This window comes from Pteropus medius, unplaced genomic scaffold (genome assembly GCF_902729225.1).
Source record: "Pteropus medius unplaced genomic scaffold, Ma_sr-lr_union100, whole genome shotgun sequence".
Taxonomy (NCBI): Eukaryota; Metazoa; Chordata; class Mammalia; order Chiroptera; family Pteropodidae; genus Pteropus; species Pteropus medius.
In genome coordinates this window covers 46,958,205-46,986,040 of record NW_024340849.1, presented here as the reverse complement: position 1 = coordinate 46,986,040, position 27,836 = coordinate 46,958,205, and the positions used below count along the sequence as shown (strand labels likewise).

Genomic DNA, 27,836 nt, shown 5'->3' with positions numbered 1-27,836 from the left:
GAGCAGGCTCCGGCGCTGCCAGCATGCCTTCTAAGAGACGTTCCCACCACTGTCCTCTTAGCAGAAGACAGCCTGGTCCTGCCGGGTCTGGGGCCAAACGTGCTGCCCTGAGTCCCACTGCTGCCCCTTCGGTCTGTGGCACCACGGCTGATCACAGGGCTCTGGTGAACCCATCTCCTCATGTCTAAAGCAGGATCCTCGCTCACTCACAAGGTCATTGTGAAGGTCAAATGGAATAATGTACAGCAAAGTGCTTTGTATATGTATGATAAATCTCCATACTCTAACACCCTAAAATTAACTTTCTGCTTCGTCTGAAACATGTTACTATTGGAGAAAGTAACAAGGAGCCCGTAACTCCGCTTTTTTTCTCCCACTTTGTGCATTAGGGAGTAACATAAATATCACTAGGAGGAGAGCAAGGTCTTAGTGTTTTGGTTTGTTTTTGATTAAACAGACATAAAAAGGGTTTCTGTGACTAACTAGAAGTAAAGCTGTCTGCCCAGTCACACTGAGCAAAATGAGTTATCGCCACTGCTGGGGAAATGATATACATACTTTTAAAGGGCCTACATAGAACAGATGGACTGTGAAAGACATGTATTGCAGTCAATCCTAATATTAAGGGAAAAGCATGCCTATTTGTTGATTTATTCATTCTTTCAGTAAGTACTGAGTACCTACTCTGTACCAGAAATTGGCATTTTACTTTTAAATGACCCCAGCTTCATAAAACTTTCTAAAGTAAGATAATCAAGAGCCCTTTTTCAATCTTTTGTTAAACCTAGATTCCCAACAAATCAATGGATACTTTGTAAAGGAATGAGTTTAAGAATGAAAATCCTAGGACAGGAAGACAGGGTTGTACCCTTAGCCCCATCATTAACTTGATAGCCAGTGTTTGTCCTTTGTCCAAAATCACCTTAGTGATCCTATCTCCACCTTCAAGCAGAGAAATTCACCTTCATGTCTAAAGACTGACCGCAGCAGAGACCATGGAAGACAATGTCACCAGCCACAAGGGAACTCTGCCTTCTTCTCACTTCAAGCAGCACCACCTGCTGTGACAAATGCCCTGACCCTATGTCTATGGAAACTTGCAGCTGGCAAGGCTTTGGTATGGTGGAGGCCAGGCCGGAAGAGAGCAGACGAGGAGCAGGGTTACCTGCACAGCTCAGGGAGTTTTTGTCTCAAATCAAGATCAGGAAGTCTCAGGCAATCACTTCGGAGGGTCTTTCCCCAAAATTTGAACAAGTTGAGGAAATGGGTAGGATCTCTCTGAGAGGCACATGGAACCCGAGCCTTCCAGAAGGGTTCTAAAAAACTCAGTTATAAATGCTCAGGGTAGAAAATCCTAAAAAGCTCTCAAATCACCTTGATTTCTGGAAACCTTGAACCTTGCACCATCCCCCTTCCATCTGCCATTCTCTACATGTCTGACTATAAACTAGAACCATTCGGCTCCATTTCTTTGAACTTATACCGAGGTCAGTTAAAGAAACAAAATTCTATGACATACCCTAATGAATGTCTGATTTGTAGATTATCTGAGGTTTGATAAAATATCCAGAAAGTCTTCTTGCTCCTTAAGGAAAGAACTAGACACACACCAGGAATTCTGACATATGATTAAAGCATGCTGTCATTTCTACTCAACACCCATGCACTACTAGGCCTGACACCAAGACTAAAGCAGTTTTTGAAAGAATGACAATCTTTGAAGCCAAGGGGGTGTTTACATTTAACGAAGGGGTCAGACTTCCTCACTCTGTGGAGGCGGCTGGAGAAGGTGCTGTGCCTTCTGGGGCCAGCATGTGGGAGAGGGGAGGCCATGGGAGCTGGACTCAGCCTGTTCTGGGGGCGGGAAGTTATTCCTAACAAGATGGAGAATCACAGCCTCAGCTACAGCAGCGGGAGGCCGGCTACCCATCTTATCTTGTAACTGTAGACTTTCTAAAACTCTGCCAAAACTCTGCGGGGAGGGGTCTAGGCAGAATCCTAAGCTGAAGGATATCAAGCTCTGGTTTCAAGAGATCATCAGATAGCTCCAGGAATGCAGTATGAAAGCGAGAAGGTTGAGTCAAACTTTCCACATGACACTGTTCCTGTTGCAGGCAGAGAAGGCAAGCATGGCATGGAGGCGAGGACACACACAGGACCAGCACCACCACCAGCAGGAGCAGCAGCCGGAAAGGCCTTGTCAAGCAACAAAAATATATCGCTATGGGTATATATTCTTTGGCTTGCAAGTCTGATATCTAGCCAGCACCCCAAGCGCTGACTGCTCGCATTCCTACCTTGCGCCAGGGTGCCAGTTTCCTTTGAGTTTTGGTCGCAGACCTGCAGTTCTCAAGGCGCTCCGTTCCACCACTCTGCTGGACAGAAACTCCTTTCTCAATGACACTGCAGGCTGAGGGGGTACTGAACACATGCCCGGCGCCCAGGGCTGCTCAGACACTCCTGAGGGCTGGCAGCGGCTGTTCTCAGCCTGATTTACCCATGGGTGAAGACAAGGCCATGCTGTTCATTCCAGAACGGGGCAGCGGTTACCCTTTTAAGGAAAAGATCTTCCCTGGTCAAGAGCCCGTAGGTTGAAACATATTAGAAGCCCAGGAGGGTCCAGGCACCCAGCAGGGGGATGACAGATTTTAATTTCCCTGTTGTTAGAGATGCCAAAGTGAGACCAGGGCAGTAAAGAGGGTGAAAGAGAACAGTGACTCTTTGGCATTCCTGCCGTTCACACCGCCTGGCCCTCCTTGACAGGTACTCTGGGAATCAGTGAGTTTGGAGAACGGAGAAATGAAAGGTAATCTGTATGGAATTCACAGGGGCAAGCCAGTAGGACTCTAAGTTACCCAGATTTACTGCATCTCTCTAATTACCACTTGCTCTGAGATCTTGGGGAGCTGATATCCCAACAATGCCTTTGTTCTTTCCAATACCTAATATTAGCAGTGATTTTATTAAAAAAAAGAAAAAGAAAAAAAGACTCCAGTAAAGCAAGTGTTCAGGAAAGCCAAAGAAAGTTCTGAGGAACACATGCCATGTACATAGAAAGGGCTACACTTTTACCATCTTTCAGTAAGGACATTTTATTTTCATTTAGGACAATTTAGTTACTGTCCAGCTTGTGCATTTAAAAAAACAACCACAACACTTAAAACAGTGCCTCATGAATGACCCACCACTATAGTAGCTGTATATTTTTCTGTGTGATTGACTCGGAAGGCCACATGCTTTTTCCTGGCTGTGAGTAACTGCCAGAGCCCTGAATTACACCAAAGGATGCCTCACACAAAGCTGTTGAAGGAATCAATAGTTTATCAGTGCAAGAAACAAAAGGGAGGGGCTGTTGGTTTGGAAAGAACATTTTCATCACACTGAGGTTTTGAATGAGTCCAAAATTTTTTTTGGCAGATAGTGCTTCTTTGAATATTTTAAAGACAATGCTAACACTTTTTGAGAAAATTCAAAATGAGGTGATTGCCTCTTGAGAAGATGTAACATTGGAACAAAACCTCTGCTTACCTGGTTAAAGGTTTTCTTTTCTTTGTACGTTTCCCGACTGCCTCTTCTTTTCAGGGAACTCTGAAATAGATCCAAGTGACATTCTGTTATGGAGGGTGTCACACATGGCACCTACGCTAGGCAGACACCATCCCCAATGGTTGGGGACACATACCTGAACAGAGACTTTTTTTTCCACTGGAATCAAGAAACCACTTAGAATCAACGTTTAAATGCAGTTAAATAGCTTGGTGAGGTCTGTGACTCCTAAGAGGTTTTAAATCCTAATTATTATATTTGGGGTATTCCTCAATTATTCGGTTTAATGCAAAAGGAGGGTGGCTTGGAGGGAAGACGAGAAGAAAAGGAGAAAGGTAGGAAGTTTTGGAAATAGATATGTAATATTTCTGAGGCTGCTTACCTTGCTAATTATGTTTTGTTTGGGCTAATATCAAAATTAATTGATGTTTCTTTAATGCTTTAAGGTAAATGGCCATATAAAAAAAGTGGTAGAATGGGAGAAAAGGGTGGTCTTTATTTATGATGAAGACCTAACCCAGCTGCAACATTCTCCATGAACCACCCACTCCAATTCATGATTAAACCTACATCTTAAAGATCTAAGAGTTCATGATTTATTCATTTATAAAGTGGCTTTGGCTGTGTCCCTCCTAGTGGGCTGGGTCCCTGCCTAGTTTTACATACATTACAATGGACCTTTGCTTGCTATAGGCAAGAAATGTGTCTGAAATATAAACATGACTATAAATAAAAAAGCCAAGGGATGTCTGAAATGGAATAACAGAGAGGCAAGACAGTTCCTACTACAGTAAAGTATGAAGACAGAAAGAACCACACCGGAAGAGGAGCAAGAAGCATTCTAGGGGAAGAATTGAAGGAACCTGAAACCTGAAAGGATTTGTGTAATCCTGAGACAAGTTGGAAGAAAGCAGTTTGCAAAGTTAAGACTTGCTGGCTATCGTTCAGACCCTGGCAAGCTCGTGAACGGGAAGAGATTCTCCCTGATGACCGCCCCCTCCCCTCTTCACCTGCACCCTAACGGAGGTGTGAACATGGGTTCTCTGGGGGCTCATCTGAGGAGGGCTCAGAGCCTTCTCTGCTTCACTCCTTTGCTGCGACCCACACACCAAAACAGCTGGGAAGGAGGCTCCTATGCAAGCCACCTGCGTCACAGTCAGACCTCAGGTTAATTAACTTAGTTCTGTTTACATTTTAAGTGTCTCACTCACGGAAGCCTAGACCATGCCATTTATTGGATGAATTTCAGAGTTAAGAAACAATTAAAATTCTAGCCACCCCTTTGCCTCTAGGAATCCAAAGTCCTGGGGGGCGGGAAAAGGTAACTGAGAGAAAGGATGAGATAGTTTTAGAATCAGCATGGGGAGGGGGTGTGAAAGCTAATCTCTGAAACTCTGCTGGAAGAAGTGGCTTTGTTTCTTTTAGCCTTTGGCAAAAGCAGGGTCAAACTACAAAGAGAACCAATCTCTTCTGGCAGGTCAAGTTAAGCAAATCTTAAGAAGGGCTTGAGTTTTTCTACCCATAATAAGTAGGTTTTCCAAGATTTTTCACACTGCAGTGAAGGAGTTTCTTTGATTTGAATGAGCTGAGTGAGATGAACACTTCTGATGGTTCACTACAGAGAAGAGTTACAATAAAAAAGCAGGGAGAGAAACTGTCCCCAAAGCTTTAACCTAAGGGATTTAATTCTGGGACTATGGTAGCAATCAAGGTGGTGAGTGCAGCAAGCCTGCCTTCTGCAAGCCACCCCACATTGCATCACATTCTCTCCGTGAATGAAAAGGAGATTATGCACACACTGCAATAAAACTACCTAGAAGTGAGATGAAAGCCAGAAGTGGAGACAGAAGTCTCTGAAAATCCATGCAGAATCATAGTTGCTGCATTTAGGTGCTGGAGAAGGGAGCACAGTCTGGATGAGCCCTCCTGCTGGGAGGGAGCCAAGAGGGTGCTTGTGCACAGATTCCTAAGCCTGCCTAATAGGTCTTTTCCTCTTGCTGAGCCCTGCATGCAAACTGCCTCTGAGTCCTGTGAATCTTCTAACAAATCATGGTATAAATATGATGTCATTTTAATTAAATTCCTCTCCCTCTCCATATATATATACCATATAGAATGTAATAGGTGTACATATATATACCGTGTGTGTGTGTGTGTGTGTGTGTACTTTTTGTATATTTGTGAGAAAGGTAAGAGGATGGCAGGGTTGGTAACTTATGGCTCTCAGGACAAATCAACCTACAGTCTGTTTTGTAAGTATGTTTTACTGAAGCGCAACCCTTTTTACTATGGTCTGTGGCTGCTTTGTGCCATAAGAGTAGAGTCAAGTAAGTGGCCTTTTCAGAAAGTTTGCTGACCTCTGAGCTAGAAAAATAGATTGGTAAAAACAGCCAAGAACACTGAAAAGGAAGAATAATGACAGTAGGTTTGTACTATTTGATATAAAAATATTATATGACAGTTTGGTGCTGGTACAAGATTAGATCAATGGAACAAAACAAAGCTCAGAAATAAATTCAAGAGTATGTAAGATTTTAACAATTGACACAGGTAGCATTTTAAAACAGTAAAAAATGGGTTATTTGGCATAGGTTGGGGGAACAACTGTCTAACAGGAAAAACAACAACAACAACAGTGAGATCCATACCATATACCAAAAAATTCCAGATGAATTAAAAAACCTGGATGTGAGAAATCATAAACTAAGAAGAAAAGATATAAATTTTTATTTGTTCTTGGGGCATGGCCTTTTTAAACACAGAAACAAAAGCCAAAACATCCAAGTGAAAAACTGATCAAATGGATTGGTGAAATTTTTAATTTTTATATACCAAAAGAAACCATTTACAGTATCAAAAAGCAAATGGCAAAATGAAAAATTTTTTTCTAACACAAGATAGACAAGTAATATTTTACAAGCAATAGGAAAACCAACCTAATAAGAAAATAAACAAATGGCCAAGAAACACATAATTAGCAATTAAAACAAGATACCATTTTTTTCACTTCGAGATCTACAAACCAAAAGAAGCATAACACCCAATGTTAGCAAGTGTCTAGGGGGGCAAGCACGATTACACAGAATAGGGGCATCCTGTAGCATTTCCGGTGGGCAACTCAGCCTGACAAATGCATACCTCATGACCCAGTAATTCCACCTCTGGGAATGTACCTTAAAGAAAAATGCAGAAATATCTGCAGAAATATATGGGTAAGAATGATCATCACAGTACCTTTTATAACAGTAAATGAATACTGGAGGTTATTAAAATAATGTTTTTGAAGACTATTTAAAGATTCAGGAAATATGTTAAAAGGAAAATATAGGTTACAAACAGCATCTATTTTGACTTCGATTTATATCTGGTAAAATATAAATATACATATGTATAACATGTGTTTGTTAGTAGAGTGGACGGCAGAAACGTAGATCAAAATGTTAGTGATCATCTTCAGGTGGTAGAATTATGGGTAGAAGATGCCTTCCCCCCTTTCTTGTCCCCTCCATCCCAGTCGCCCCTGTAATAGCTCTCAAGGAGACTGGTCCCCTTCACACCATGGAATCACAGCACTCCGCTGAAGTCAGCTGCACCAGTTACACTCAGGACTCAATAAACATAAACCATTCTCAGATTCAGTAGAAAATCTTCCATGGCCATAAAGGGAACCCTCTCCCACCCCAATCCCTCAATCCACCTGGCCCCGTTTGGGAGGCTAACACGGTATTAACAACTACCACTGGTTGGGCATTCATGAGTGCCAGGCGCAATGCTAAACTCTTTCTTTACACATCTAATCTAATTTAATTCTCATGAGACCCCCAAGAAACATATTTTATTATCACTGATTAACAGACAAGAAAATACAGTCATAAGTTAGGTAATGGTTCAAGGTGTCCCAAACTCGGGGATGGGGCACCAACCTGACCCTGCCTCCAGCCCTCGCTCCCAGCCACAGCCTCAGTCCTCAGAGCTGCCTTTGAGGCTTCCACAGCCCAGTCTCCCTGTTTGGGCTGTTTTTCTTTTTGTTTTCTCAAGGTTGCTAAGCCCCAAATTGCTGAGTTTTCTCATCCAAAGAGTCTCTTCTTTCTTTAGCGAAAGAGCACAAAGAACTATTCTAGGAACAGTTGCAAACTGCTCTTCTCACCCAATACCTCATAGCCATAAAATATTCGTGGGCACTCTGATGATTTCTGAAAGGACCTGAGGCTGCAGACGCAAAAGGCCTTATTTGGAAAAGACAGAAAACTATTATCAGAGGACAAAATACCACAACGTAAATGAGGAGAAAAGGAGAAAAATGGTATTGAGACACTGATTGAAGAAAGGTACAGTCATAAAAGTCAGCCGGGTTGGGATTCTCAGCAGCCAAAATTCAGGAAATATATTAAAAGGAAAATATAGGTTACAAGACTAAGAGGAGTAAGGCCACAGCAGCACCGTACAGGCCATGAGGGCCACCTGGGATGGACAGAGAGAGACTTCCAGCACACCCGACCTGTCAAATGGCACTTTCTCCTAGATAAAGAACATGATGATAAAAATGACAGGTAGCTGCACGTGCACATTTGGGGGAATATGACACATGTTTGTTTTGCAATATGGGCTAGCTGATTCAGTTTAAACCTTAGAGACATGTATCTTGAGACCTAGTGATAGAAAATTGCTGGCTAAAGCATACTACACCACAGTAGCCTCGACTAAAACATGACAAAATAAATAAGACATAAGATGATAAAGTAAAACTGTAAGTTATTAGTATGTAAAAAGAAAAATGACCACTGCAAGACCATAATGATGACTGCACCAAAACCAAAATGTTCTTCCCCAAAACTATAGGAATCCCGACTCTCAACGTGAACGTCCATGCCAGCACTCAGAAACACCACCAGGCTTATATGAAATATCGAATTAGAATCCACTGTTCAGAAGCCTCTACTGACTCACTTGCTAAGTGACCAGTAAGTGGCCATTGGGCATTCATAAAAGTTCAAAATTGATAGAAATGTATACCATTTGCCTGTCAGACTAAAGATAAGGTTTGGGGGGGGATGTTTGTTTGTTTGTTTTTAAATAATCTGTTTCTAGCTCCCACTGGTCTACTGGAAAGAAATATACCAGTCCATCAGGAGAGGCAAATTATTTCCTTAGACTAATGAGATAATACAAGAATTAGAAGTACTTTGAAAAATAAAGCGAAGTCAAAAAATACACACACAGAAAAAGGTATATTAAAACGTTACCTCCTTTTCAGAGAAAATTCATCACTCATATTTTTTCAGGTGCATGTAACATGAGAAAATATTTAGTACTTTTGTTTATTTGTTTAGCTTTCAAACAGAAGACGATATGAAAAGTTCTGAATTACGTGTGATACTATTTCATAAAAGTCTGCCACCACACCCTTTGGACCTTTTAATTTGACTTTGAATGTTGTTCTAAGTAATAGAGTGCATGCACTATTTTACTGTGAAAATTTATGCAGGCATTTGTCAATGCTCAGTGAATGTAAACCTCATAAGATCTGTGCATTTCAGTATATGCAAATTAGTTCAAAAAAAGTATAACCAAAAATTAAGCTCTAGTTAATGTGTATTTAGGAGAAAGTAATTAGTATCTACAATTTATTTTCAATGTGTTAGAAAATAAGATGGGTTAATAGGTAAATAGATGGATAAGTAGATATGTGATAAATCTAGTAAAATGTTATTACAGGATGTAGGTGGTGAGATACAGTTGTTCACTATAAAATTCTTTAAGCTTTACTATGTTTAAAAATTGTCATAATGTTGGAAAGAAAAACATTATGCACACAAGTTTCCAGTTTCACTGAAAATGGTTAACATAATACCATATAGCCATTAAAAATTATGATTACTAAAAATTTTAAATGACATGGGAAATTTTTTATCAAATGCTAATCTTTGAAATTCAAGATAAAATAAAACATAAATGTAATTTAATCTCACCTAGATTAAATATCTTTGAAATGTTTGGAAGCAAATATACTAAAATGCTAACAGGTCTTATCAACGGGCAGTAGAATTGTGGGCGACATCATGTTTTTCTTTACAGACTTTTTGCATTTCTACGAAATAGTAAAAATTAATATATATTATTTTTCCAAATCAGAAAAGATGTTGTATTTTAAGGACAATAGAATTGACTCACAATGCAAACACCCTCACTAAGCCTTGTACTGCGTTGCCTTAGCCTAGCCCGCCCTGGAAGTAATGGACAAGACTGATGAACTGTGGGCCCTCAAGTGAGACAGAAATGAACAGGAAATTAAGCTGGAGGATTAGCCCTCAGGCACGATTAGCTCTGGGCTGCTGGGGAATCATCAAATAGATCTTCACACAGAAGACAAAGAAGGGCCTAATGGACATTTGAGGACAGCGAATGGATCTGAGATTCTAATCACCCTTCCAGGCTGATGGCTTCCTCTCAAAGAGGCTCCCCCAACAGGCAGAGGCCAACTTGCTGACCCATGTCTGGCCGAGAAGCCCTGTTATCTGGAGCCACCGCTCCGCTTTATTAACCATCTATAAAAAAAACTCTGAAATCTCAAAAGTATCTCTGGTTAGCATTCTACATAAAGCCATCCCTATCCATTGGGTAAATCTTCAACAATTCTCCATCCAGGCCGTGGCAACTTGGATTCCCACCTCTAACACCAAGGAACACTTGAAGTGATTTTAAGGAGAATGTGGTGATGCTGCCTGTGGTGTCATGATTCCTATGGAGCAAAAGCCTATCTCAGTTGTCCAACAGCTTCCACTACCATTCAGGGAACTGCAGATGATTCAATTAGGCAAGACCAGTAACTGAGCTGCAGGGCGAGGGGCAGGATGCCACTTGCTCTTGCAACCTGAGAAACCCCTAGAAGCCAAGAGCTGCTGGGATGCTGTGGAAGGGGCTAGCCAGCCCTGCCTTCTGAGGTGTGCCAGCCAGTGAGCATTGGGAAATAAACATGCTTCCAGCAGGAGGTAACCGGGGCCCAGTACAACATCACAGCAGGAACAATAGCGGCCTTGGGCTAAGGATGGTCACAAGGCAGAGCAGAGGGGAGGGGCTGCCCTGCCCAGCCCTGCCCAACCCTGCCCAACCTTGCCCAGCCTGCCCTGAGGAGGACGGGGCTAGGAGCCAGCATTCTACAAAATAAAAACAGCCATGGTTTTAGGTGATTAAAAGCAAGGAAGCCAGTTTTATCACCTGTGGTCCTGTCTTGTTTTGTGAACACGTGGGCTAAGATGCTTGACACTCCAAACCATGCATATTTCTGCTAGCATATATTACTGATCAGACAGAACATCCCAGACAGTGTTTAAAAGCATAATCAGCTGCCAGACCGTGTGTTTCCACTGCAGCCCCTCAACAGCTAAAGCACAGCAGCCACGATGAGGGCCCAAGGAGCTTCTCCCAGCAGCCCTGAAGCATGTCCCCGCCCTAACACATACACACCACACACACACACACAGCTGCTCCTCTCCCACAAAGAGCTCCAACAGGTCGCGCCTTCCTGAGAATGGAGCATCTTAGATTGGGCTCACCGGACAGAACTCTCGATGAGAACGAAGGAAGTGGCCCTGTTAGGTGTTACTCCACAGCATGGCCCTGCCGAAATGCAGGGCTGCATTGCTCATTAGTGCATGTTTCTTGTGTGCGGAATCTGCTTTGTGCTGTTATAGCCATAGCACTCTAGTTTTTTGTCTTCTAAATGACACCAAATCTATAACCAGTTTTTTACATGTAATACTGGTGTGAGAAAATGCAGATATTGTTATATCTTTATGAAGAAGCTATAAAGATTTAGAAGACTTCATCTAGATAGAGAAGGGCAAGGGTGTCCTTTATTCAGACTCAAGGCAGCACTTTGGGAGGATGGCTCCTCCCTGGGCTTTACGTAAATTCATTTGTGCAATCAAGCTGGATTCTAATGGTTTCTGAGTTGACAGAGTAAAAGCGGCTTAATCAGGAAGTACCTTCTGCCTGAAAGCTTTGTCTTGCTTCCTTCTCTGATGCAGCCTCCATGGCCATTCCCCACTGGGACGGACAAATTGCTCATCTCTGACAAGCCTGCATGCCTACTTCTGAGTCCAAGGATAAAAGCAGATGTCTCAAGTCCTTCCACCCCTTAGATTCTGATTCTACTGTGCAACAAAATCACTCCCACCCAAAGCAGATTGGGTTGGCAAAGAGGGATGCATCCCCTAGGGGAACCATGGGAGGAGGGAAGGATACTTCAAGTGTGTGCAGCACCTTGCCATATGCACTTTCCAGAATGGACAATAGGAATTGTGGTCCCTCACTGACCAGGAGCAAACTTGCAAAAGTATTTATGCATCCAAGGAGGTGCAGGGAGAAAGTCACACTTCACTTTGGAGGGTTCTGCTCAACCATACCACAGCTGCCTCTGAAGCACAGGGATGAGGCCACCGAGAACACAGTGACTTGGAGTTGAGGTATCTTTGCTTTGCCCGTCTGCCATCTGTTCAGTCAGTCATCTCTCGCCCCTCTGGTTCACCAGAGCACTGTACATGTCTTTGGTGGCTGTATCATGTTTCCATCCTTCTCACGTCTTCACCTCTTTTGCAGGTTTCTAGAAGGAAAGTCGGCAGCCAGGGGTCAGTCCCCTTCACTCCCACCTCCTCTGCTTCCCCCTTACTCAGGCGCACATGCTTGGTTGCTGCAAACATTTACTTGGGGATACAAAAGTGCTTCGAAAAATTAACTGGTATTCAAAGAAAGAGTTTCTTAGAGATTTAAGTAGCAAATATCCTGCAAATAGGAAAGTGCCAGGGGAAAGGCTATTTTTCCTCCCACTGACTTTTTCTGCTTGTCACGCAGCTCATGCTTCATGTCAGCATTACACTGTTCTGGCCACACATCTCTGTACTCCACAATTTTTCTTTGATTCTCCTTTTGGCATTTTATTTTTTTCTCTTTTTGTTATCTGGAGTAATAGCACCTAAGATCTCTCACAGTTTAATGTGTAATTTTAACTGGTTTTTAAAAGTTTTCACAGATATGGCTCTAGAAAAACTCTGAAAATTCAAATAACTTTTTTTGCACTAGATAATAAACTTTATTCTAAAACTCGCCCGGCGTCTTCATGAATTTTTCAGATTTCCAGTGAGCATGTGAATGCATGTAAACTACATGTGTCAAAGGGAAACAAGGGCATTCATGTCCAAATCCAGGCATATCACTCATGGCCTGTGAGCTTGGACTAGTCCCTTCAGCTCCTGGTGCCTCGATTTATTTAAAAGTGGGAATAATATTAATACCTACTTTGTATAAAGGGTCCTTGTAAGGATTAAATGAAGTAATATGCTTAATAAGTGGCAGTCATAAAAAGCAGATGTTGGCCTGCTAAACAATTATAATTCTTTCCTTGGTTAATATTTTCAAATGCTAATTATCCCCTCTTTTTTATGCAAAGTAGAGAGTAAGAGCCATTATTAATTATTCCCGCTTTCTTCTCTCTCTAGGAAAAAACCCAATGTTTACAGAAATGTCTTTTTCACTCTGCATTGGAAATGTGTTTGGAGTGTAAATTTTTTCATCTATGTGGTTTCTATGTATTCTTTTTTGCATATGGAGTGGAATTTGGAACTCAAAATTCATATCACAGGTCACATAAAACCTACTGTGAAAATATCTTACTATCGTCGGTTAATAATTTACAAAAGAAATGTTAACAAAAAAAGTCTCTTTTATATTAAGTGAACATTATTTCTATCATTTCAGGGAGATAAGTAGGTCAGATTTTTCACAGTGCAATTAAGTATGCCAAGAGCCAATGGCAAAAAAAAAAAAAAAAAATGGCTTTGCACACAATGTGTAGGATGAGTCAAACTACAAGGAGAAAGATGCTGACAGCGCACACCCTCCCCTGCTATCACATCCTAGCAGATCCCAATTTTCAAAGGAGAGGCACTTGTCTTTGTGACTGACAAGGTTTTTCTTTAACATATTAACATAAAGTGAATAATAAGGTTGAGGGAGACCAGCTGAACCAAAGGATAAGTAAAAGCATGAAGCAGAAGAAAGGAATATAAAGAGCAAAAACCTCTTCTAGACAACAGCTTCTGCCTGGTTTAAGATGGAAACTGAGAAGCACCCAGAGTGTGAAATGGAACGTGCTGGAAAGACGTCCTTTTTGGTCATAGCGTGAGCCAGATGAGCAAATATATTAAATTTTGTCTGGATATAAACCAACATCCAGTTGAAAAAAATGAGAAAAGCGAGTGTGCACTTTTCAGTCCTTTCTAACAAGTTGGACCCACGTGTCCCACGTCGGCCCCTCGTGGGAGCTGCCAGCCGACCTCGCATCTGTGCTAGGATAGGAGGGCCTCTCCATGGTGTGGTTCTTTTCTTGGACATTGTTTTCCTCGTTCTTTATTTCTCACCACCCTGATAATTTCTGATAATTTCTGGGTTTCGGGTCTGTTTTCTTCCACACGACTGGAAATGGACACAAGGTCTTGTCACAAGGTCTCTTTCACTCTGGGCAGATATTGCATGTTTTGTTAGAAATTAGGACATTTTGAATGGGCTTAATTGTGAATTAACATTCTAGGGTAGAGATGTTCTTTGTGAAGTTAGCAGGTTATTTCAGGCTATAAAATGTAGAGAAGACTCTAGCTACCAAAAAATAATTAAGAATGAAATGGATAAAGAGGAGAAGGAATACACAGAAGCAGCCATTGTGACGACAGGTGGGCGCAGACACATTTTCAAGACCTGAGAAGGGGCAGGACATACACATCCCACGTAACCTCCTGTGTCATCTCTTCTCACATTTCTATCCTACTTGCCTTGTCTCTTGTAGATCTCATTGTCTCTAACCCACAGAGAGGGTCCCCACTTGTTATGTTTTTCACCACACCCTGTTGCTGATACCTTCTCACTCCTCAGTTTCAGCTGCCATCGACATTATTCCCATCTCCATCCTTGTAGTGGGTTCCTGGTAGCCCCCTCATCTGTCCACAAGAACAGAAGCCATGTGGTTTTCATCAACTAACTTATTTCTCCTCACTCCACATTTGTAACATGCCACTCACTGCATATAATCTTGTATTTGCTCCTCTTCTCCCTTGCAGTCAAGAGAGGACTTGATCGCCTTGGTCATTCTGATGGACACCTCCTTGGAGGTGATGTCCTTCCTCTTCGATCAATGCTGAACTATTTAGTAGTAATGATTTCTTCATGGAGATCCACAGAGACATCTCTATTTCATTAATATGTCACTGTGTGTTTTCCAGGTGGTTGTCTCTGACTGATGGACACTGTGTTTTGAGTTTGCAGTGTCCATAGGCATATGGTCAGCTTGAACTTCTGAGACTGCACAATACACCCCCAAGAACTGGTTTTCATGACAATGTGTGGATGATATTCATTAATGTGCCCTTACACCTTTTCTTTGAAAATCTCACCCTACAGAAAGATACCTTTTAAAACACTAATTATTGGAGACTCAAATGAATACAAATAATGTTCACTGAAGCATTAATTTACAATAGCCAAAATTTAGAGACAATCCAAGGGCCTATCACCAGATAAATGGGTAAACAAAATATGGTATAAACACACATGGAATATTATTCAGCCATAAAAAGGAAAATCTGATACATGAATGAACCTTGAAAACATTATACTAGATTAAATAAGACAAATCCCTCCAGAAAGGACACATACTTTATAATTCCATTTACATGAGATACCTAGAATAGGGAAATTCATAGAGACAGAAAGTATACTAGAAGTTACCAGGTTTGGGGAGGCGGGGGAGAGAAAGAGTTACTGTTTAATGGATGCAGAGTTTCTGATAACGAAAAAGTTTTAGGAATATAGTGGTGATGCTTGCACAACTTTGTGAAAGTATCCAATGCCACTGAATTATATACTTACAAATATTAAAATGGTAAATTTTATGGTGTATATATTTTACCACAATAAAAACAAATTTTAAGAACTATTTTATGGTTCTTAAAATAGTCTATTTTAAAAATAGTCTATTTTAAGAACCATAACAAAGCACCCCAAACAAAACTCTATGGATTGCCATATCTTACATTTTGGATGTCACCATAAGATCCCATGACTTATTTCACTTTCCATGTATACAATACTATACATTTTTTCTCTCCTTTTATGGCCAAGAAGCTAAGATTAGCTAGTACCATTTTTAATCTGTAAAATACACATTTAGAAGGATTCAAACTGTTTATAAATGTTTTGAAGGAAATTTAAACAGTGACCAAAGCTTTAGCAAGCTTTTCCTCCAAATGCCTTACTTTTTTAAAACAGTGGCACATGTATTTAAATTTTATTTTATTATACCTCTATTGATGTTTCAAGTCAGTATATACATTTTTAAATTTATTTATTATGGTGATATTGGTTAACGAAATTCAGTAAGTTTCAAGTGTACAATTCAACAATAAGTCATATATATTTTATATATATGTGTGTGTGTATATATATATATGTGTGTGTGTGTGTGTATATATATATATATATATATATATATATATATATATACACACACACACACACACATATATATATATATATAATTGCATTGAGTGTTCACTGCCCAGAGTTAGATTTCCTTCTGTCACCACATATTTGATCCCTTTTACCCTATCTACCTCCCCACTTCCCACTTCCCTCTGGTAACCACTAGTCTCAAGTCAGGATATTTTAACCAACTATTACACATAAGAAATAAATAATTTGTCTCAGTGATCATAATTTGTTTGTGGAAAAAATTTTTCTAAAATTTACCAGAAAATACTAGTGGTAGAAATTTTGATTTTTTTCATAGAGGAATAAAATCTTAAAACTTGTTAGAAGCAACACAGGAATACAGGGTTAGTAGAGTGGGTGCTACCATCCCGTTTATGAGTCATTACTGAAAACACTTCCTTTTATCTTTCTTAGATAAAAAGCTGACAAACTAGTCTTTAAAACCTTATTTAGCCAAATCCAGTTATAAAATCAGGTAAAGAATATCGATATCAGAAGAACATGCACATTTTATTAATGATACCAACAATAAAAAGCAATGATTGTATTAAATACAGTAAAACATACTGCTTTTAAAGAACTATTTATTAGAATATAACATTCCTCAAAAGTTATTTCAAAAATCCAAATGACTTCCTTTTGCTACACATGTATCTCCAAAAAAACTCGTAGTGTTTGCATAGATGTTCTTCTGTAGCGCCAGGTGGGTTAGAATGTGGAGGCATAACTCTCCTATTACAGAGCCTGCTGTGACCTCCAATGGGTGGTAATATTCGCCCTTGACCTAATCATGGGTATCCTTGCTCCCTGGCCTTCCTAGTTTTGTTAATGACCTGTACTTCATGTGAACTGCCTGTTACAAAGTCTATCGCAGGTTTCTTGGTGGGCATGACACACATCTTTACTGACTATTTGCTAATTGATCATCTTCAGGCAAAGAGGAGTGCCACGTGATTTCCAGGGAAATAAAACTTTTCCCTGTAAGAGCTAAAACTTAAAACAATAAATAAATGGAGTTAACCATTACAGATGACTATAAAACTCCAGACTTCTGGAAGTTTGGAACCTAGTAGAAACACCACGGTGGCCCATGGAACTCAATAGTGGGAAAGCCAATATTTTTAATTGCCAGTTACTCTTTTAAAAAATGCATTGTGCTTTTCCTGCCTCCTTAAATGGAATTCATAAGATACCTAACTCCACGTTTGGGGCTCCATTACCAAACTTCAGGGACTCTGCCATGGGTTCTCTGGCTGACTACGCCCTGGGGCCAGAGCTGTCCCCTCAGTCATCTTATGGATGTCAGTGGAGCCTCTCCTTTGCCCTACTCCAGCCTGACCTTGCTGGTGGCAAATCGATTAGGGGCTGGGGTACTAGATGACCACAGCAATTAGAAGTAGGTAAAAATCTGGCTGTCAGGGAGAAGGGCTCTGGGAGGAGGCCTCACCCACTAAAGGCATCACTTGGGATTCACCACAGCTCCTCTGCACTTTTTTTAAGCACTCTGTGATTTGTGACCATGTTCTCATTGCTTACATCTGACAACATCTGAATCCTAGATAAAGACCCACTCTCATCTTTCATACTTTATCTTCTCTCTCTTTTTTCTCTGTAAACTCTCTAAATTTTTCTTTTCTCCAAAAAGTTTGGTTCTACCCTTCAATATTTCTGAAATTCTACCTAAGTGAGAATTTGAATCTCTTGCCTTTGACATATACAATTCTTTCTCATGGCTAGCTAACGCTGAAATTTCACAGTGTTCTATAATGGAAAATGTGACAAAGGCCAGAAGTCACCAAACCACCTTACAACCTCTGGAAAGGTCTGGGACCCTACAAAAGAGATCATAGCACTCATGTGCCAAAGCTCAGCACCCTACTCCTTGGACAGAGCCTCTACCCTCACTCCAGGCCTGTGAATTCTCATTTTGAGTACAAGCCAAACAAAATAGAAGAGAATAATCATATTTGTGCAATGTCTTATAACTTGCTGTATAACCTCTATATCAAGTTGTGCTCCATGCACAACTATCTGTGAGCAAATCTTCTGTGGACTTAACCGACTGCATTCTCTCAAAGATTGACAGTTTGTCCTTCAAAGGTGGTTTAGACATTAAAAATAGTCATGACCCACCACGAAATAGGTCAGGTTATGCGAGGGACCCTGGAGAGATGTCCTGATATCTAAGAAACTGCACTGGCTTCAGGAAGACTTTTCTGGGACAGAGCTGGTCCCAGGGAAAGCGAGCAGAAGGGTGTGAGATGCCCACGAAGTGCCCTTAGTAGAATGAAACTTTGCTCGGTTATCACTCTTTCGCAGAGTGACATTCCCTTGTGCTGCAAGTGTCAAAACTAGATAATTACCTCACCACCACCTCACCACTTATTAAATTTGAACTTGATAAAAGGACTAAACACCATTTATTTTTACACTGATACGGCAGTTTTCATCTCAAATAAATCCTGGTTTACAAACAACAAAACCCAAAATCCCAAAAAGGAATTGTGACCTTGGTGTAGAAAGGCCTGAGTCCTGGACCTTGCCCTACCACATGCTATGTGACCTCAGGCAAGTCTCTTGGCATTCCTGAGCCATACCCTCCCATGGGTAGGCCAGTTAGCCCTTAACTCGCAGAGTGGAGGTAGAGAGCAAGACTATGGCACAGAAGCACTTGGCATTACTCAAACATGCTACAGCGTTACCTAGCTGTCTCAACAAAAACGTTACCTAGGGACTCTAAAGTAGAGTTTTCAGTGATTTCAAGTAAAGTGTTCCCCCCACACCCCCAAACAGGAGTGAACAGGAACTGGGTAAGCAGCAGGTTGCCCCCAGTCAGATACTCTGATACTGTCATGTGGAAAGGATCAAAGCTGGTGCTGCACAGGGGAACCTTTTTCAGGTGAATTCCGCCCGCAAGCTACTTTCTTCCCACCAAAAAGCCTGAACGACTAAACTCCTTTTGACAAATAGTCCTACACTTCACATATCAGAGACAGAGGCAGAGAAATGGAGACGAGGTCAGACAGAAGACCCGGAGAATTGGGGAGGGGGTGGTGCGCAGCATCAGGCAGCATGTATTTTGCCAAACTGCACGCTTCTGTTCCACAGCTATTAGGAACCAGGGTGGCTGTGGCTATGGGAATACAAACCAATTAAAAATATGTAACTGTTCTTGATAGAAATGTTACAGAATGATTTGGTTCATTGGCCTTTCATCATCAAGCAATTCATAGATTTACTTTGGTTGTTTTATGCAAGCCTGTCTCATCATTCTAACATGTTATAAAACCAAGGGCATTGACTGAATCATCTACTTCCTCCATAGTCCCAACATCACCTGGTAGAATATTATGCACAAAGTGATTGTTTAAAAATAAGGGGGAGAGGAAGGAAGGGAGAAAAATTTTCAAGTGGTTGCTTATCACACAGTCTGTAGGAAAAACGATAAGATTTTCAAATAGTTCGAAATAAGAATATCTATTTTAAATTTGAAATATAACCCAATTATATGCCATGAGATGGTACTTTTTAAAATAGACTAAAAATTTAACACTCCTCTCAAATTTTCACTTGTAACATTTTGCTATTTATATTTTTATAACATTAGGAGGTGGTCTCCATGGGTCTCTCCCATTCCTACATTGCTGGGTACACCAAAGACACAAGGCCTGGACCAGTCTTCAGCCAGACCATTTCTCAGGTCTGTGTTTTTAGCGAGCATCCTTGAAGGATGAGGTAGCATTTCCCTCTGTAGCAAAGAGCAGGTGTGCTTATCCCAGCTTAGTGTTCCCCACTGTGACACAGGCCCACTGTTGTGTGCACAGTGTCCATCTGGGCCCACTGGGTCCTGCTACTTGGATTTGGGAACAAGCGGAACTGACTAATCTGCCTGCTGTGCCCTGAGTAATAAAGTCCTTTGTCTCTGATGCAGGAGGGTCATGTCTTCTGTCAGTATTCCTGTAACAGGGTAGTTATTAGCCTGTAAGAAGGGTAAAATCAAATCCAGATCTACCAATATCTTACATCAAATAATGATTGAGCATCTCCAACTGACTACAAAATTGAGTCAAAGGAAAACAACTAGATTCAAAGGTTTTGCCTATAACAATAGAATTTAGCACTAAATACTTTCAAAAGTGATTCTACCTTTTTGTAAAAACCATCTCACCCACCTTGGGCCTCTTCTACATCCAGTTCTGAGCGTGCACAAAGATTCTGTCTGTGTCAGGCATTGACCCAGACAGACACTCCCAGTGCCTGACCAGGAGTTTGGCTTATTAGCTTCTAATCTCATCCCTTTCTGCGACCTGCGGCTCTGAAGGCAATTGGTTTCATGGTCTGGGGAGCAAGAGTAAAAAGAGTAACCAGCCTCTGCCTTTGGCACAGTTCTGCCTTGTCTCCCTGCAGTAGGAGGTCAGGGTGGCCACGTTGGTACACTCGTTTCACCGTTTGCCTTCATATTCTCTGAGGCTTCTCACGTCCCAGTTGTCTACGGCTCAGTGCTTACGCCTCACTCACAGGTCACTGTTCATTGTATGAAGGCCAGGGCCTCCCCATCTCATCCCTCTTCGACAGCAGGGCTCGTGTGGTTCTTCGAATAGCCTATATATACCCAGCAAGAGGGCGCTCAGTCACGACTCTTTAATACTTGATGAGTGAATCAATTTATTATTGTTTCTAGTTCTCATTGGCAACAACAGTTTTCAACATCATTCTATTGGGTTTAAAAAGTGGGAAAGTAGTGAGTATGATTTTTAATCAATTTACTCCAGGAACTTAAGAATTGATCTGTGTGTCTGCCATAAAAAATACAGCACACCTCAAACTGGAAATGTTTTCACTCTTTGTTTAATTTACTATTCCATGTGGTTTTCTCTGAGAAAAACAGCCAGACCGGCCCTTTCCTAAATTTTCTTCCAAATCAAACCTGGAAAAACAGGTAACCATTGCTAAAGAGAGCCATAAAACTTAAAATTCTTTTTTTTTCAATTTAGGAGTTAACAAATATTAGCTCTCTCCGTTATTTTTTGCAACTAGTATGTAGAAGCTTAAATATTAAAAAGAAAAGTTTAATGAAGTTTACAAAATGACTGTTCAGTACTTCTAATATGTAGATGATTTTTATAAAGTCATGATATTTAGACATCTTATTCAAAATAACACTATTTAGATGTTCCCACTTAAAACATTAGATGATGGTTAATTTTATCTCATTCCACAAGTCAGCCCTGACCACCTCTTCTCCCCAAATCAGCCCTCTCTATTTGTCATCAAGTTGTCCCAGATTCAAAGCACTGGAGCCCTCCCGATCTCTCCCTTCCTTTTGATCTTATTTACCAACAAAACTCCTTTCAAGATACCTCCACATTTATTGTTCCTCCTCTTTTTCAATATCACTACCCTAATTTAGGTCTTCAATATCTCATGCCCAGGTTGGTGAAACAACTTTCCAAAGAGAATCTACTGACTCTGTCTGTCCCAATTCAAAGCATTTCTAATCTAATTTCTCTTCAACTATTTTTTATCAGGATGATCCCCTCTTCCGAAAAGCCAAGGGCTCTCTTTAAGCCAGCAGTTGACCTCGCTTGCACTGTGTCTGCCTCATATCTCACTCCAGCACCTGCCCTAACCTGCACTGAATCTGTGGGGTTCAGAACAATAAGAAAGTTTGCCCTGTGTCTCCTTGACTGTTGAAGGGAATGCAGTGAAACCCCCAAGAATAAAAAACAACTGTTTTTCATGTTAATATACAAGAAATAAGTGTCAAAAACAGAATCCCAGTGAGAAATTATAGCACCAAATTTAAGTTAGCTTGTTCCAAAGCAACAAACAGGATCTGTTCTGGAAGGACTGAGACGGCCAACTTTTGAACACAGCCCAGAGCAGTAGCAGCAGCATTTCTCGGATTCCCAGAAGCAGAGATAAAGTATCATGTTACACTCCTGGGTGGTCACTGGAAGAGACATGTTTAATGTCCCTGCATACAAAACTTACAACAGAGAACCAAATGCCTGGTGGAATACCCTTCTGGAGACTTCTTTTGACAGAACACACACAAGCTATGTCAAAACATGTTCAAAATTCCTTGTAAACATTCAAGTCAAAGTGCAGAGTCAGCAGCACCTTGAGCCTTTTTTGCACAAATGTTTTCTTCTCAACAGATTCCAGACACACAATCCATGTGCTGAGAGATATGTATATGAAGCATGAAAACACAGTCACGTGTCCACACCCACTTGTCCTGCTTTCGGTCTGGTGCCCAGAGCACTCACCTATCTAACCCTCCTGGGAGCCCTGAGTACCCGCTGAGGAGACCCGCAGGAGGGACCTAGCCGAGGTGTACGCTGAGCAGTGGTGCTTGCTGCGCAGTGGTGCGGCACGCCTGCCCCCACAGCTGCTCACACGCACGCTCCCTAGTAACCTGCTCCCGCAGCACATCTTATATATCAACATATAAATAGAAGGCAGCTCTGCAGGCCTCAACCCCAGCAAAGCCAATGGTGACTATTTTGTGACTCCCTGAAATAAATTTTTCCTGGCAAGCGCTTCGCTGTAGTGAAGATAAAGTACTCTAATAAACCAAGAACTCCCTCGAGTGAGATGGATCATCTGATAATAACTGTAATGCATTCAAAAAGCATGACAATAATCTTGTTACCACTCCCCCCATACCCAGAATAAACATTCTCAAGCCTTTTGCAGAGCAGTGTCCTCTGGTTTTTCACATTTGGGGTCCAAGTTTGTAGCCCCAAGGAGAGCCGGTGGCATTCTACAGTTCCTCTCTGCCCTCCATCTGATTAGAAGACAGAACTTCCCCTCTTTCGTCCAGCCAGCCAGGCGACAAGCACTTGCTGCACTGGTCCCGGGCCCAAACGGCAGCAGGCGTAGTCTCGCCCTTGAGGCGGGCAGGCTCCGAGGCTGGGCTCTCTCCAGGCTGGTCTGGCTTTGGTAGTCACACATACTGCCACCCAGCCAACAACAACTTAAATATCCCCTATGGATTAACAGAAAGAAATTCAACATATATATTTTATGTTAATCTGTATCTCCTCTTACAACAAAGCTATATCTCTTTTAAACATCAGAGCAAGTTTATGAGGTAAGTAGTTATCTCTGCTTTATAGTTGAAGACACTGAAGTTCAAATAATTCAGCAACCTGCCCAAGTCACATTATATTGAAGTGACAGACAAGGGTCTGACGTCTGAACAATGCCTGACTCAGGCTCTACAGCACTATACACTTAGCTCTAGTGCCACCACAAGTAGAAGATGTCATTCTCACAGGTATTTAACAGGTGGCAAAATCTTCAAAGACTTATTACCACTGTACTTGCCTTAGTTCAGGCTCTTTTTCCTATTTAAATTGCTGCAATAGTCTCTTAAGTGGCCCATCTCTTCTAGATTCACTCCATTGCCACTTATCTGATCATGTCGTTTACCTTTTAAAGTCCTCCTGTGGTGCCACACTGCCTTCAGAATAACATCCAACACTCCGAGCCCAGATATTAGACTCCTGTTCTGTCCTCAGCCCGCCTGACCTGTCTAGTCTTACCTGTGTACACCCCTCACACCACACCCCTTGCAGTGGTCACACTGCATGGCTTGTGGTCCCATGGACTGACTCTTCATCTCTCACTCCAGTGCTTCCCTGTTCGGCTATGATATAATTACTGCTATGGCCTGAGACTTGGGCAACTGCATTTGAGTGTGCTATGGTACATCTGTTATTTTCTAATTGCTCTCTGATGCTTTTATGAATAGTGAGTTTGAGATACTACACAGGAAAGAATGTCCCAGAAGTTGAAAATATGGCTGTTTGATCAAAAGCTCCACCTTTTACTGCTGCCAAGCAAATAGGGTTAAGTGGCCAAATATCTCATAAGGTCATCTGAGGCAAGCCCAGGGTCTCCATTTATAACAGAACTAAAAGTAGAGATGAGGCATGACATCGTGAGGGTGGTATCATGTGCTAGTGGGGCTGACCGAGGACACTTCATTTGTCCTTAAGCACGAGACAATGCTTTGAAAAGACCGAACCTTTTAGGTGACTGTGACGATCTCTGAGAAGGACCCTTCATCACCTAAGACATCTGACTGTAACATGCAAGGATGTTGTGTCAGTCCCAGTTTACAAACCAGGTGGCTTCCTGATCAAAATCTTACACACAGTCCATCCCGAAAGACAAAAGTGGCTAACGCCGAACTAACATTAAAAGATTCTGAAGAATCTGTACTAATATATCAATATATGTCCCCCAGTTCTATCAGAAATGTTATTTATATTATATATCTTACCTGTATATTAAAATAAACATATAAAGTATATATCTCATACCTTAGGATCTAAAAAATGTGAACCAGTGCTATTTTTCTATAGTTCTGAATTTTCATTCATCCTCAGTTATAAAATATGTTTCCATCAACTATTTTAGTTTTCTTTCTCTTGGTTATAAATGTTTGGTTTCATTGAGTTTGTTGAAATTTTTCTTTAGAATTTTCTCCAAATGGGGATTTATCTCACTCATTATATATATTGTACCAAAGTCACAAAATATTTCACTAATTGTTAATAAAAGGCAATCAAAAACCATGGGGAACTTGAGTAGGAATGTTTAGTTCCAAAAATTATTTTTTATCAGCTTAGTGTGCTTGAGCCAAAAGCTAATCTACCAGTGATGCCACTAACGTCCTATATTCTTAGCCAGGAAGAGAGAAGAGCTGTGACCTGCCTGCTTGGAGATGCACGTACCAAGGGCCCTCATCTTCCATGTGACTGGTTTCGGCTGCTTAGCTTTACTGCATGCAGCTAATCATTCCTTCATTCATGCATGCATTTAGCAAATACTCATCAGCATTATACAAAATCTGTTAAATAATACATCACTGTGACAGTGATAAAAATGAATAAGACGGTGCCTGCCTTCAATGAGCTTAGAGTCTAGCAGAGATGTTGACAGCAATCCCCTAATAAGAACAAAACAGAGCAGAATGTGATGAGCTCCCAGAGGAGGGAGCACTCACTTCCAGCAGGTTCTTCAAGGGATTGGGGAGCCTCTGCAGGTAGGGACTGGAGGGGAGAGGGCTCTGCAGAGGCAGCCAATCATGTGAATTGCAAGGTGTGTGTAGCATGTGGCCAAGAAAAGTCATCAGGGCTCCTGGGAATGGGGTAGAAAGAACGTGAGTCAAGGGGGCCTAATGCCAGGCTAAAATATTTACTTCATTCACCAGAAAGCAAGGCCCCAGTGATTTCTGAGCCTGGGAGTGACCACCACGGGGCCTCTTTAAGAAGACTTGCCTGGCAGCTTGTGCAAGGCTGGAGGAGTGGGTCAGTCCTGGGACCACCACCGCCATTCTGGCATGAAGGTCAGAGAATGGAACAAAGGGCGGAGCCAGGAGACACTGTGCTTCAGTGTCTTTGGGTTTGGCTTTGGGACTGAAGGCTGGTGGCACCATCAGCACAACGTGGAAGTGAGGAAGGGGTGTGTGGGTGTGTGTGCTTGGACTCCAAAGAGCTCTCTTCGCCACCTGTGGGAGGCCGCTCTCTCAGTGCGACTTCAGCATGGGGTACCTTGGGAAGAGGCAGTGAGGACCTGAGCCCCAGGGCAGTGCTGCTCAAGACATCTTTCCAAGAGTAGTTTAAGATAAAGTGGATTTCTGGGGGGCAAAAAATAGCAAATTGAGCCCATTGATCCTTTGTTTGGATGTCAGGGCAGTATCAAATTCCTACAAGAATTTCTGAGGCTTTTCTCTGAATTTCTGTGCTTTCTTCAGTGTTGTGCATTCAATTGTGTCCTCCAAAATGATAATGTTCAAGTCCTAACATAAATGTGCCCTTATTTGAGAATACGGTCTTTCAGAAGTAACTGAGTTAAAATGCGGTCATCTGGCATAGTAGGGCCTAAGCCAATGTGACTAGTATCCTCATGAGAAAAGAGACATAGAGACAGACAAACACGCAGAGGAAAGACATCCTGTGAAGACAGCTGCAAGCCAAGGAGTGCCCAGGAACACCAGCAGTGGAGAGAGAGCACGGATTGGACCTTCCCAGAGCCTGTAAAGGGAGCAGGGCCCCGCCGACACTTTGATTTCAGACTTCTGGAAGTGTGAGAGAATAAATTTCTATTTTCAAAGTCACCCAGTTTGTGGCATTGTGATGGCAGCCCCAGGAAACCCAATACCTGGGTTGTCCAGCAGTGACCAAGGACCGTCCAGGGAAGTTCTGGGGCTCTGGACCTAGTCACTCCAAAAGGCTGACCATCCTTTCAGATTTCCATCGGAAAGAGCCAGGTCATTATGGGACACTGAGGAAGAATGAGCACTGTGATTATAAACGAGTCCCAGTTGAGGAGGCCTAGCGTGAGTGGAGAAACGGGAACTGGTAATTCCAGGTTCCCAAGCTAAATCTTAAACTGGTTCCCTTATCCATTCAGTTTTTGTCTCCTTTCTCTGAGAACAGAATAATCCCCCTTTTTGCATTTCCAATAAATCCTGTATTTTAAATCTCATAAAGATAGAGGTTTCCAATGGAAAGACCAGAGATATCTCAGTCCAATTTTTAAAAAAATCCCATTGTAGGTACGTACACCCAGTCCTCACGTATTTATTCATTACCATTAGATATAATGAGATAATTAGCGGTTTAATACTCCTACATCAATAATGCACACTCATCATTCTGGGGACTCTGGGCTTGGCCTCAGTGACAACTCTACCCTCCAGGGAGTGAGCAAGCTCAGGTGAGCCTGCCAGCAGGGTCTGCAGACCCCTAAACATACCTTGGGAGAAGAGCTTCCTCATGAAAAGGGAAAGTACCAACTTATTCCCAACCTTATTTTTACTCCAAATGGGGAAAGGAATCGTGGGGGAGAGCATCCACTTTAACACCTCCCAGCTTTCCTGGGTTGAAACTGCATGTGACCCCCCTCACCATCACCTCCAAAAACAACTCCGATAGCAGCAGTGACAGTCCCATGTAGATATCCTTAGCTCTTTAGACAACAAGTCCTCACAATAGCTAGGTCAGCATGAATGACTCCATTAGAAAAGAAAACACAGGCCTCCTTTCCAGTGGGGACATGAGGGGAACAAGTTAAGAAAACATCTCCCAGGTGGGAAAACCAGTGTGTCACCTCTTTAGTTATGCACAGCGCGCTTCTTTGTTACACCCACCTCTTATTACCTGAGATAAACTTGCTAACCACCTCTCTTTATTCCTTCAAAACACAGATGCGTAAAAGTATATTACACAAGATAAGGTTGCCGGATCCGACCCTGAGAGAGGGCAGCCAGTTAGCTCTGAACAAAACTAAAAAACAGTTTTTACTCACAGACAATACAGCACAGCAGCCCTTTGCAACCTGTAAGCATATAAGGTATTCTCTCTCCACGGCAGTGGTTCTCAAAGAAGAGCAGAGAGCTCGGAGTCCACTGGAGTGTTTTTCACAAATACGCACACTCCTTTCAGGATTCACTTGTCAGAACTGGAAGTGGGGTGCAGTTTGCAAAAGCTCCCTGATAATTCTAGGACATGCTCACTCCAAGTTGAGAGTTACTACTCTAGAAAATGGTTCAACGAAAGATGCTGGAATGACTGATCATCCATATGGGAGAAAATGAAAAACGCTCTTTGCTCACCCCTTATCATAAAGATAAACTTCCCTTAATTATGAAACTTAATTGTGAAAGTTGACAAACCTATAAAATTATATAAAAGTATGTTCACGACCTTGGGATGTGTACCATAAAGGAATAT

General features: G+C 41.7%; 1 protein-coding gene across 4 annotated transcripts in view; it reads right to left on the bottom strand.

Annotated features, from left to right (window-relative positions):
- Positions 1-27,836, bottom strand: part of MTCL1 (microtubule crosslinking factor 1) — a 112,298-nt gene that overhangs the window by 46,498 nt on the left and 37,964 nt on the right. For 2 of the 4 annotated variants that reach the window (XM_039845850.1, XM_039845852.1), the window contains exons 4-5: positions 3,529-3,588; positions 2,298-2,372 (exon numbers count right to left, since the gene is read on the bottom strand). In XM_039845850.1, coding sequence (XP_039701784.1) covers positions 2,298-2,372; positions 3,529-3,588 — 135 coding nt within the window. The remainder of the gene's footprint in view (positions 1-2,297; positions 2,373-3,528; positions 3,589-27,836) is intronic. The other 2 variants (XM_039845851.1, XM_039845853.1) reach the window with 1 other exon arrangement.